The 12,820-nt window shown below is 34.2% G+C and overlaps 1 protein-coding gene across 6 annotated transcripts in view; it reads left to right on the forward strand.

Moving 5' to 3' along the window:
- Positions 1-12,820, forward strand: part of LOC143259661 (E3 ubiquitin-protein ligase RNF220) — a 225,366-nt gene that overhangs the window by 1,192 nt on the left and 211,354 nt on the right. For 5 of the 6 annotated variants that reach the window (XM_076522920.1, XM_076522916.1, XM_076522917.1 and 2 more), the window contains exon 2: positions 3,134-3,247. The exons of the other annotated variant lie outside the window; for it this stretch is intronic. In XM_076522920.1, coding sequence (XP_076379035.1) covers positions 3,134-3,247 — 114 coding nt within the window. The remainder of the gene's footprint in view (positions 1-3,133; positions 3,248-12,820) is intronic. 6 annotated transcript variants of the gene reach the window in all.

A 12,820-nucleotide genomic window follows, 5' to 3' on the forward strand; every position in this document is an offset into this window, starting at 1 on the left:
ACATTTATTTAGTGGGAAAATATCTTGAAAACAGTAATTTGGTATTGATAAGGAAGAACACAATCCGCGTGCGATATTGCTGGAAAATAAATATTTATCTCATCTGTTAAGAATTTCTGAAACTAACTACAATATTGTTATGTCAAAATTTTTGGTGGCCTTCAATCAGGGTTAATGTTAACAATTAGTGGTAGTTTACTTTTATTTTTGCTGTGAACAATTTTCCAGGCAACAAATGAAATATTTTCTTAGAACTAAATAGGAACAATATTTTACACAGTTCATATATCACTAAGTTTTAATTTGTCAGTGACAAGGAAATTATATTTTTACATAGTACATTAAAAAATTGTTTAAAGAAAGGAGATCAGAATTATTATTGCACTTTCTACGATAAAATTTTTCATTTCATATGGATATGTGAAAGTGATAATTTTTACTGGGTTCATTCATGAATTATTAAAAGATCTGTCTCGAGTTTACGATATCTAGTTGTGCATTTGATCGAAATGCATGAATCGCGAGAGAAAATTCGATATTCGGTAACGATAGCTAAAATGCTAATTCTATGTTTGCTGACTAAGTTAAAAAATCGTCCGATTTAAGTACATACTTTCTCGAGTTTCAGTTTCTATTTGCACGCTTAAATTTACGCGCGTCAATTAAATTACATCGATGAGTCAGTCGGCAACGAGTTACTAATTGTTCGATTCGATTAATGCATCTGAACACCCACGGTGACAAAATCTTTTTGATTCCTCGAGTTTTTCGTGGCACAAATCGCCGCGTTGCTTTTTTACGCTCTTCCCTGGAAGAGAAAGAGAAGCTGATACAACCACGATCGATGCAGTTGTTCGTGGATCAAATTCGATAGCTCTCGTTGAAACACAAGAAGGAACAGAAATCGAAGTCATTTGTCGATCCAGTCGTTGACTATATCATGCTTGAATTATTCTTAAATGTTCGAAATTATTTTACGTTTACAGTAATTGTTACTCGAGATTTTTCAATTGTGAGCAGTACTCGGGATGTTTTAAATAAAAAATATTGAAAATTGACATACTTTTATTTTAATAAAATGGCATAAAATTCTATTGGACTTTTACTTGGATCGAATATAGTAGAAGATTCTTTTATTTCTAGATGGTATACGTAGAAATACATTTGAAAATATCTATTTACTTATCATATATAAATTAGAATTATTCATTGAAATATTTTTCGTAGGATGTATTGGAAATAATTATTTCAACTAATATTTCATATAGATACTGCAATGTTTCTAATAATACATAGGTATCTTGTAAAAAGGATTTCATTTATGTATGAAAATTTGTTTCGAATAGTACATTCATTAATGTGAAAGTAAAGAATTGTTTCAAATTGCTCAGTATAACACAGTTTAGGGAACATTCTCTGAAAATATTCTTTTCGCTGAAAAATTATTTTACCCAGTAATGCAACCACGGTGCAATATTATACTGCGGATCTTTAGACAAGATGTAACATGTTCTGCAAGAAGTTAGTTGTCTCTATTAGGAGAGGAGATATTACTTTAAATATTTAAAAAAATACGTCCGCCCTTGATAATATTAATAAAGTAACGTTATATTTGTTGTTTCTTCTGGTATTTACACTTTTGGGTATCTCGTCTACTTCATTTTGCCATAAATTCATTAAATCTGCAGTCTATGCATAATTCAGAGATGATGAAATTTTTAACGTAGAATTTGGAATTTGGAACTCATAAAATTTGAAACGATGTTACCGTGTAATTTACAACTTGTCTATCAAAAGCGCCGTATAATTTGAAATGGTTGCACAACACCATTGGGCTGTATAAGTTTCTACTATTACTGACTGAGAATATTTAAGAGGATGATTAGCATGACTATAGCGGAGGTCATACTGTCAATTTTCGAAGGGATAAAAATTGTCAGATTCGTGAAAAAGAAGATTAGTACAAGAGATGAGATATTTCGTAGTGAATTTCAAGTTATGTACGAGTAATGTTATTTTTGCATTGGTACACTTCTTTCGTTATTTACGAAAGTGTAACAATAGTTGTTATCGCTGCTAAGGAAGAATATATAAAAGAATGTTTGTACATTGCATTATCAAGTTTCGCGTTCAAATCATTTCATGTTCGAATATGAAATAATTTCTTAAAAAAAAACTCGAAGAATCGTTCAACGCACAGGCAACTATTAACATCACACTACACAATACATTCGTAAGAATACACAATACGGCGTAAGGTTTCTAGAGAATTGCAACAAATACTGTTTCGTATCGAATCAAATTTCTCGTAATAGCATATCGTGTTTTTTTTTATATTAATACAAGAGAGCTTTCAATTATGCCATTGCAAATCATCTATTTGTGTTTTACAATTCTTAGACTTTTGAATGTAAAATTGTTTTGTGACATTTAATCCTAAAAGGAATAATATAGCTAGCTGAAACGAATAAACACTGTAAGAAAACATGAATTCCATTACACATCCAGTCTTCAGAACTTCCCACTAAAATGTGTTGCCTACGTAGATATAACTTTCATCTGATCGTAATAACAACAAATACGCCTGGTACCATAATGAGCAATTTGTTCTGCCTTACAGTTTTAACACAAGAAATACCAGACGAACTCGATAGGGCTTACCAAAGCCATAAAGGTGCTTTGATACAAAATGAAATTATTTATTCCTGCCGCGTTGCAATAAAAATTGCGCAAACTCCCAGACGCGCTCTCGTAACTCTCGCGAGACATTAGAAACCAGTCGCTTTTAGCGCTCGGTGCTTCTAGTGTTAAAGTGACCGATAAAATGGTGTGAGAGTCTCATATTTCTGACCAATGCAGAAATTATAGCTAGATATTCGATTCGATACAAACAGTATTTTCACGTTCGATCTCCGTCCGAGTCGGTGCAGTTCCTCAGCTTACACGGACGGATATCTTTACAGCGGACAAATGGCTTTTCCTCGATCTTTCGTATCCAAAGTTGACTTCGACGCTAGTCGATACGCGTTGTTGCAATTCTCAATTATTCGCGACGGGCGCCGCGCACAAGGAAATCGGTCGAAGATCGATCGGTAAAAGATTGAGAAATGGGACACGACGGTATCTGTTCTAGATGGATAATTCTGCGTACGTGCCAAATCATCTACCGCCGCCGTCTCTGGTTGTGTTTTCACAGTCCGGGGGGCTGCCGGAGGCTCTGAGAATGCAAAGACCCTTCAATCCACAAGTTAGTGTCCTATTATCCTTGCCTATACGCTTGAGCCTGTGTTTGCTTGCACTCCTCGCTGTTCGCTTTCGCACGCAACCCGGTGAAAATAATATTTGCAACAGGATCGTAGACCGTACCATGCCGTCGATCGGCTTGATCGTCTTTCTTCATGTTAGTCTAATTCAGCGGTCCCGTTTCTTGACGGGTTCCATGCGTCTCGCCAACTCAAACAATTTCGGTTTTCAAGGATTTTGTTCCGGGTGGAACCCATTGCATGACGGACAATACGCTCGCGTCGGAAAGTATGTTGAAACCTTCTCAAACGGAATAGCTTTCTTCAGACTGATCTAAATGATTTGAATTTTTTTGAGATGTACAACCGACTACATAGTTTTCTAGAGAATGAGTATACAATCAATTTTTCAGATTACAATTGGTTGGGCTGATAAAGAAGTTAAAAAAAATTAAAAAATGCGGTTTTTAAATCTTGGTAACTCGATTGGGCCAGTCTATAAGTTCGTGCAGTGTTAATTTGATTTTTTCCCGCATAATAATTGCCTAACAATTATGTCTCATACGTCATTCGACAGCTTTGTTTAGTTATTCGTTCCGTGTGACTAATAAAGTGATTAATTTCTTAATGTTTTGCTATGCGATTAAAGCCGTAATAAAGTGATTCATTTTTTGAAAACTGTGCAGGATTAATTTAAAAAGAATGAACATTTATACGATTACTTTTTCTCATCATTCCAACCAATTGCAATCTAAAAATTTTTGTATACTCATTTTTTAGAAAACTAGTCGATCTAACATCTCAAAAGCTATTCCTTTTGAAAACGTGTTAACATATTCTCCGATGCGAGCGTACCTACGTTTCTCGGAAAAAGGTAATCAGAACAATGGAATATCATTTAATAGTTAGCTTCCTGTGTTTTGTGATATTCGGTTTGTTTCTGCTAATTTTGAATAGGTAAATGGAGGCTCCTGGTAGGAAACGATATAAGTGATAAAAAAATGTATTGAGAAATAGAAAATTTTAGTGCACTGTCGTTTTGTAAACATCATACTTGAAAGCAAAAAGTGTACGTTGACAAAATACATTTTTGGTCTTCTTTGAAAGTAACTTAATGGGTATACAGGATCAGCACTCGCAGTACTTGTTGGACAAATGACATATACGAAGTAAAAAATTTTTGTTGTATTTAAGTCATTACATATTTGAGCATACTTTTGGTAAATAGTTAGAGAAAATGTTTCTCTCCTTTAAAAAATTACACTACAGTGTTTTCTGCAAAGTGTCTTCAAGTTAGCTGGAATCTTTCATCCACATGACCAATGAAATAAAAGGTCAGAGATTCTGCAGAATTTTTCCAATCGGTACAGATTTCATTGCAGTTCCTCAATACTTTATCTGCCGGCGATTTTCTAATAGTTTCCTAAAATCGAAGATCAACAGTTAAGAATTTTTGAAAATAATAATAATTAATGTGTATGACGTAACAAGTTCTGTTGGTATTATTATTTAGAAGAAAACTATCGAGTTTCTGTTAAACACGGCTCAGTCATTGAAAATCATATTAATAGGCTTACAGTTAATAAGGTGTTAAAATGAAATAGCAATGATGACACTTAGTTCAATATACAAGATTTGAACGCTTGGTTCCAGAGAAACTATGCAAATTTTGTCGTGTAAAAATCTGAAGTTCAGATCATTAGTTATATTGGAAAGTATCATGAATGTTTCTTTTGAATGTTTCAAAATTTCTCCGGAAGATTTCTAAGCAGACCGAAAGAGACAAATGCAAACTTTTTATACTTTTTATACGCACTTATCTAATAGAATGCGTGCAAAGATTTTTTGTTAGACTGTAAATATATTTGAAATTGATACTTTCCAGCGGGAAAACGAACTTTTGTATAGAACACCTATCCATTAAGTACAATCGTCAGATAGCGGAGCTCGATTCAGAAGCTATTCGACGGTCTGGCCTGTGATCCGCGAAACGCTGGTCGTTTTTGCGAGAGAACCATCGGAGGGCAGTCGATCATTGTCCAAAAAATCACGACGAGAAAATCCTGTGCTAGAATATCAAAAGCGGTTTTAATCAGTGTTACGTTTAATGAAAGTCGCTTGCCATAGCGCGGTCTTTATGTTTCTCGCAGTTTATTGCGAATTCGTTTTAGCGCACTATCGTAGTGAATAATAAAAGGGAGCCGCCCAATCTTTATGCTTTGAAAAATGTCCATTTCAATGGGCCAACAACAGATGCAATCGCTTCGACCGCTTGTTGTTTTATGCACGGCCACTGATAATTAATGCATGCTCTGAATAGGGATTTTGTTGCATGTGGGCGACCGTACGTGTATGGATGGATGTAGTATCTGATGTAGTAGACAAATATATATATGTATGTATATGTGTGGTACAATAGCAACTCTTGGGGAAAAAATGAGGGGACAAAAATCATTTCAGCGACATAGGGTATCGTAAGTATTGGATGCAACTGTGCCGAAGTTATGCAGACCGGTATAATTATCGTTACTAGACTGTGAATCTTTGTGTTAAATAAAAATTGTATGCGTGAATTGCGAAGAACGTTCACGTTTCTTTTTTCTACTAATCTTAATAAATTAATAATAATATAATAATATTTGTCGATTCTTTCAATCTGCCTATTGTTTCAACTGCATAAGCTCCTCAGTCTAGTTATTACGTTGTCTTAGAAGTATGAATTGCTGAACATATAGGAAATATAATAAAAATGACAAAAAGTGTACATATTTAAAAATGTTTAAAAATAAATGAATTATTTAGTGGATATTATTGGTAAAAGTGAAGTTTTTTTTATGCAATGTATTTGCAAATAAGCTTTGTCATTAATCATACATTTTTAATAACAAGTTTTCAACTTGCTGTAGGAAAATCATTTTATTTTTTACGAAACAGGTACATGTGTAAGTTACATTTTATAGCTGCTGATAAAGCAAAGAGATTGGTCGTGTTTTTATTTGAGATTACGGTCAGTCTTTGCTAAACATGCTAACCTTTTTGATTGGTTTTTATTTATTCATCTAACAACGAGTTCAAAAGTTTTTACTTTTGGTGCAACATTGTTGTAGGGGGTGCAAGAATACATGTTAGAGTTAAATGAATTGAATGAAATATGGTGGAAAGTTGTCAAAATTCAAGTTGTCTAGTCACGGTTTCATAAAGTATGATTTAATGACGTGAAACTTGTCAGTCTTTCTTAATCCTTTGTGCCATTATTTCGCAACAGCGTTTATCGGAGCTACTTTACCGCTAATAGTTCCCTAGGGAAAAATGGCTTCCATGTTTATCGTGAATTTACACTCACTCTGCTGATTAAGTAACGTTTGTGCGAATTCTATTCTTTGTAATCAAGAATCGTAAAATTTTGATAAACGTTCGTTTCCTTTATTGGCAGTTTAATAGGTTGAAAATTTTATGAAAAAATAATTTTCCGCTTACGGATTTCAAATGATTTGGACTCGTTTCGAGCGGGTCCAAAAGACCAACTCGGATCAGAAACAACCATATCGAATACGCTGGACGAGGAGAAAGGACAAAAGCGCGAGAGACAGTCGTGTAAAACTGAATCTGTACATATACGATTTCGCTTCACTTTTGTTAAAAATTTTATCAAGCCTCGACCAATTGTTCCACAAAAATGTCTATAAAATACATATTTAAATGTCTTGCTGAGAAGAAAAACAAGAAGTTTGTTCATCCTTGTAAATGATTTAGTTGTCGTCTATTCTTCTACCACAGTTGCCTCCGTCCGAGATAGTGTTTATAAACATTAGCAATGATGGAAACATTCGGTTTATTACTGTCCGTTGCTCCGCTGCGAAGTCCGCTGAGAAAAGTTCACATACTATCACCTCCTACTCGGTTGTATTACGAATTCCGGCTCACTCTGTATATTGTACCTAATAACACGATACATAGCTTTCTATTTGCGTGGACGTTATTACAAACCATTATTAAACTGGCCACTAATAGACGACAAGCTAATGCTGTGTACACGAAGCGTATAATGAAAGAAATTCGAATATCATTTACGATAAAACGGTATTTGCGGTGCAAGTCAATCAAAACACATTATCCGTGAGATACTTCGATGACGGTCGCGTAAGTGTCCGGACACTTTTGGCCGTCGATGTATATTTAAAAGCGAGGCAAGCATTCGATTCCAATACGTGCCAGGCGTGTGGATTTTTAAAGTGTTCATTAACGAGTTCGTTTGAATACATGTCACAGGCCGATACGATGGTATTATGGAAACCAACAACAATGAGTGCGCGGAATAAAAAATAAAAAGCCCGGCTGTCTTTCAAGACACGTACGCATCAATTGATTGGAATGGGGCAATAAAACGCGGCAGTGCATCAAACTTTGGTAACGCTAAAAAATGAGATAATTCCGTTTCGAAATTAATCGCGGCGGAACAACCAGATTTGCGCGCGTTTTATTCGATGCACGACAATGATCGGAGGGGTCGGTGGTGGTCGAATTAAACCAAAAAAAATATTGTGAATATGCAGAAAGCGCAGTCGTCGATCGACCGACCCGGTCGCCGTCGGCTCGCGAGAAAAAATAGCCGTGTGTCGGTATCGGTACTGGTCGGTTGTAATTAAAATAATAATGAATACCTAATAAATCACTGATTGAACGGAGCCAGAAATACACCGGGGCCGGCAAACGAGAAGCTCATTTCCTGGCATAAAAGAATAATAAACTAATCGTGCCGTACTAATTCCCGTACAACTCGCCCGGGCTACATCATTATCGATTCGATGAAATGTTTATTCGGAAATTCGACAACCGATCTCGCCGGCACATTTCCGTTCCCAATCTTTTTTCCTCCCCGGTTCTTGTTTCCCGTTTAAAACTGCATCGGACGTTGCACATTTTAAGGGCGGAAAAGTCGTGCTGCTACAATTTTTCGATAATTTGGGTATTAAAACCGGGCAAGATTTCATTACACCAGCGTCACGCGCGTTTAACATCTATAAACGCAAGTAATTAATTCTCTGTTGTAAACCGATTGGATGCTACTGCGCGCAATTCTCGCACTTTGAGTCGCCGCCTTTGTGTCTAAAACGACTACGAAATTTTCATACGTTGCGTTAAGTTTTCAATAAGCGCGCGGCGACGTGTACAATTTTTGTATGGATATTACTGGACTGCGAATTTCTATGTAAAATTAAAATTATTTAAAATTTAAATATTCATGCTATTATATATAATAGTATAATAGTATAATAGTATAATACTAGTATAAATATTTTTGCTGTTTTGCATTTGATCTATACGTTTTTGTTGTAAATGCAGAGAATCCGCAGTCTAAATATTACTCATGCGAATACGAATATTGACCTGATAATGTGTAAGCATTATTCAAATCTTAGTAAGTACTATATTCTCGTCCATAAGTACGATCGTATTTGTATTTGAAGTATATATGTTCAATGAATCTTTCGTCGAGCAATTTATTTTTGCAATGATGTGAATGAGGATGTCGTACCCTTTTGAATTTTTCGACGTGCTCGAATATCAAACATGTATGTATAGTGGTACACAAAACTGTTCGTACACCTTTTAAAACGCAATAATTTCTTTAAGTCTGGATTAAGTGACTTGAATTTTGTTTAGATAATAGAATGACTAGTATACTAAACAATAACCAAAATGTCATTTTTGATCAAATGTCTAAATTTTGCTATTATTTCGAATGACAAAAAAAGAACTCTCGTTTTTAACTTTTTTATCTGTGCCTATAACGAAAATTACAAAAATCTCATTCGTAGATCTCGGTAACTCAGAATATTAAGGAACGAAATAATAGAACAGAGGCAGAGTTTAAACAAGAGGTTCGATAAATGTATACTTGCTGCTTTTCGAAAATGGAAGTCAATTTATACATTAATTACGTAGAATACTTAGGATATTTTTAAAATGATTTTATTTCGCAACATTTGCCAATGATGATGTACCTACATAATTCTTCCGGGGATAGTATTTAATAAGGGTAGTAATGATAGTTCTGGTTTGATGAAAACCCGATGTCACATATTCGCTGAAATATTCGACAAAATTCGTGGCTAAAACTTATCATGTTATATAAACGGATATCTCATTTGCAGCATACGGGTATTCCTATGCATTGGAGCACATTGAAATAGCGTATAATACCAAAGCAATATGGCATTATACTGTTAATAACGTGAAACCACTGTGTTATAATAATCCGTCAAAACGTAAAGCTTTCCCCCGTCAGTTGTATCATTCTATTCGAAGTGATTGACGAGTCTATTAAGCTGGCATAGTGAATGCTTCGATGGAAATCAACCAGCTCTGTTTTGTAACGTTTATAATAACGAAATATCAGGGTATAGTAAATGTCATCTTCGCTTTTGTAATAGATAACGGCAACATTGACATTCTTCGAGCGTTCAATGTGCTCCGTGGGCTTTTCGCGATCTATAAAACGGAAAATTAACAATTTTGCATTCACACGAAATTAGCATTTATCGTAATATATACACGCGCGTTAATCGTCGGTGTATACATGGACTGCGTATACATGAATTTAATTATTTCTCCTTCTATCAATGACAATTTTCGAACGCTTCAACGATGCATCATCATTTGCTGTAGGTAAGTGTGAAAGAATTTATGTTAATTCTTTTATGGCTACTGAATATTGAGTTGTCTGGATATACATCGATGTTTTATTGTGAGAGAAGGTTTCGGTGTCTAATTAGATACGTTACACTGTTCTAACTACGCGGTATGCGGTAGCACAAATTAAAAGGTAACATCTTAACGGAATGTACATCATTGGACGCGTTGTTTTTCGGTGATTTTTAGGTGAGAAATCTATCGAATTGTTACGTTCCAAGGAACTTAATGTTTTCTATACATGTTTCGGTGTATTTCATTAAGATACAGCGTAATTTTAGAGGCTTATTACATGTTTCTCATAACGGGTAATTTAGGTTGATGGGTATGATTCACGTTATCGTATTCATCTGCAGCGAAAAGGTCACAGATATTTTCAATTTATATGAGTGTCGCTATAGCGCGGATGAAAACGAAGCGTAAACATCGTGTTAAGCCATGTAAAGCCAAAAAGTCGTTTCTCTTTTTTTTCTAAAAATGTTTAGTTCTCCAAGTAAAAGAAGGAAGCTATTGCAAATATTTATTTATGTATGTAAAATTAGAAAGAGATTGCTTCAACAAGAGTTTTGAGAAAGCATGAAAACCAGTTCGAAAAGTATTACATATTTCGAGAAAAATGGAGTTGAAGATTAGTGTGTAACTTCAACAGGTATTGCATATGATTCATAGCACTTCTTTTAATCTGTTATTTCTGGTGAGTAACGAGCAACTTATTCTTTTAAAAGGATTATTAATTTTAATATAATTAACATAACTAAATTTTTATATAATATCCTTGAAATCTCAGTTACTTTGTCGAATTGAGCTATTGGATTTTTTGGGTACATTTTTGATTAAACTTTAAAATGATACAATAGAAGACAAATCAATTTTTTGATCTCTTTAATAAGGGAGATATACCTTAGTAATCAACAACATTGTTACCAATTGATCTGCCTCATAAATCTGTGTTTTTCATAGTAAGAATCAAGAATTTAATGTCATTGATCAAATAGCCTATGTAATAGTAAAAGTTTTGTAATAAAGCTATAGATTATATCTATGTACTGGGTATTTCGAAACTATTAATTTACTCGGTAGTGAGTATAGGAGTGGTTCTATATGGAAGATAAGTTTAATTTAAAGTTAAATTTGTGTGCATACATTAAGTACAGTCTGAAAGTGCTAAAACAAAAGGAACGTCATTTCACGCAACCCCTCTTATCGATCAGGCTTTCATAAGCGTAATTAGAAACAACCGGTGTAATAACAGTTGAAAATTAGTGATTAGAGGCACCTTATGTTAGCTAATTTAAGTGTGTCTGAACCATGATACTGGGAAGAGATCGTTTCTAGTCGAGTTATGGTCTTGAAAGTTTCGTGGCTTCTCAACGAGGGATAATGAGCTAAAGTAATGCTCTTTAATAATAATTGCTTGGTTGCGAAATATGAGAGTGAAACACCACGTTTTATTATATTCAAACAGCGTTTAAACATACTAATGAACCATTCGTTTTGTAGTTGCTGAGGGAACGATTACATCGGAAATATTAAATTACATACGTACCTGTTTCATCAATCCAATTTAAAAGTAGAGTTACCGAAGAAAATATTTTGGATACGCGACAACTGAAAAATATACACCCTGTCGCTTAAATATTTGTCGGTTTATCATTTCGAAACAAAGCGTTGCCTAAGTAAGCAAATGTTTCATTGAAAATACATGATCTTGTTACGGACCTATAAAAAAATCAATAGCCGTATACCGCAGAGGTCTGACATCAAAATGGTAGCGGGAAAAAAACACATTGCTTTATAATATCATGTTTGCAACCACTTGTTGTTTAAAATTGAAACGAATGCTCGACGTAACAGATTCAAATTAAAATAATTAAAAATTTATAAACACGAATATATTAAAACTGAGAAACCTTTTCAAATTCATCGAAATAATTACAATAATAATAATTATGATTACAATTACAATTGTATATAAAAAATAAAATTTATTGTCAAATACATATAAATCTGAGCGATAAAATCTTGGTACATGAAAAATACACATTATTTGCTGTACATTGCATAAAATGACGTAGAATTGCGTCAGCGGTGACCAGTTCTGAACGTTTAAATGATGTAAAGACGTTAGCAATAATCTCCGATTACCAGCAGTCGAAACCTGACCTAGTTAATAAAGTGCTTATTCAATAATGGCAGAGTGTCACGCTATTGTACCGTAAGCTGCCGTGTTCATGAGAGTCCCTGCTTCATTATATTTTTATAAATGAAAACTATTACTGTTCATAATCAGCGTCGTGACGTTTATAGCTCCGGTTGGTTATCTTTCTCGAGGTTCAAACCTGAGTAAATTCTATTTGTCATAGACTGAAAATTTTTCGTTGTCTTTAGGCGTTGAAGTCGATATATTTTTTATTAGAATATTATACCTACTGAAAACAAAAAAATTAATTCCTGCACTGACTCAATGAGAGGTTTAATAGAAAGCGTTTCGATCCCTTTGGATATTGTTCAGACATTACGTAGAATTTCTTTACAGAATTGTTCTATACAAGAATTATTGCAATAGCTTCCATACTTGATGCAGAAGAAATGATTAAACTTGCAGATTCTACTATGATTGTAAAAATTAATTATTGTAAACATTGGTGGTGATCTACATAAATCTATAAAAATCGTCTATTAACAAACGAAACACGGAATTGGTGTTGGATAACGCAATTAACTAATTTAGGTTTAAAGTGGGCACTAATATAATATAATTTTCGGCAATCGATCTTAATGCTTGGATTGCGGGTCTTGGATCCAATTTTGATCCTGGATTTCAAAGGTTCCATTTAAATTTTGAATTAGTTCCAATTATTACAGACTGCGGATCTTATGAATAT

This window comes from Megalopta genalis, chromosome 6 (assembly GCF_051020955.1).
Source record: "Megalopta genalis isolate 19385.01 chromosome 6, iyMegGena1_principal, whole genome shotgun sequence".
NCBI classification, from domain to species: Eukaryota; Metazoa; Arthropoda; class Insecta; order Hymenoptera; family Halictidae; genus Megalopta; species Megalopta genalis.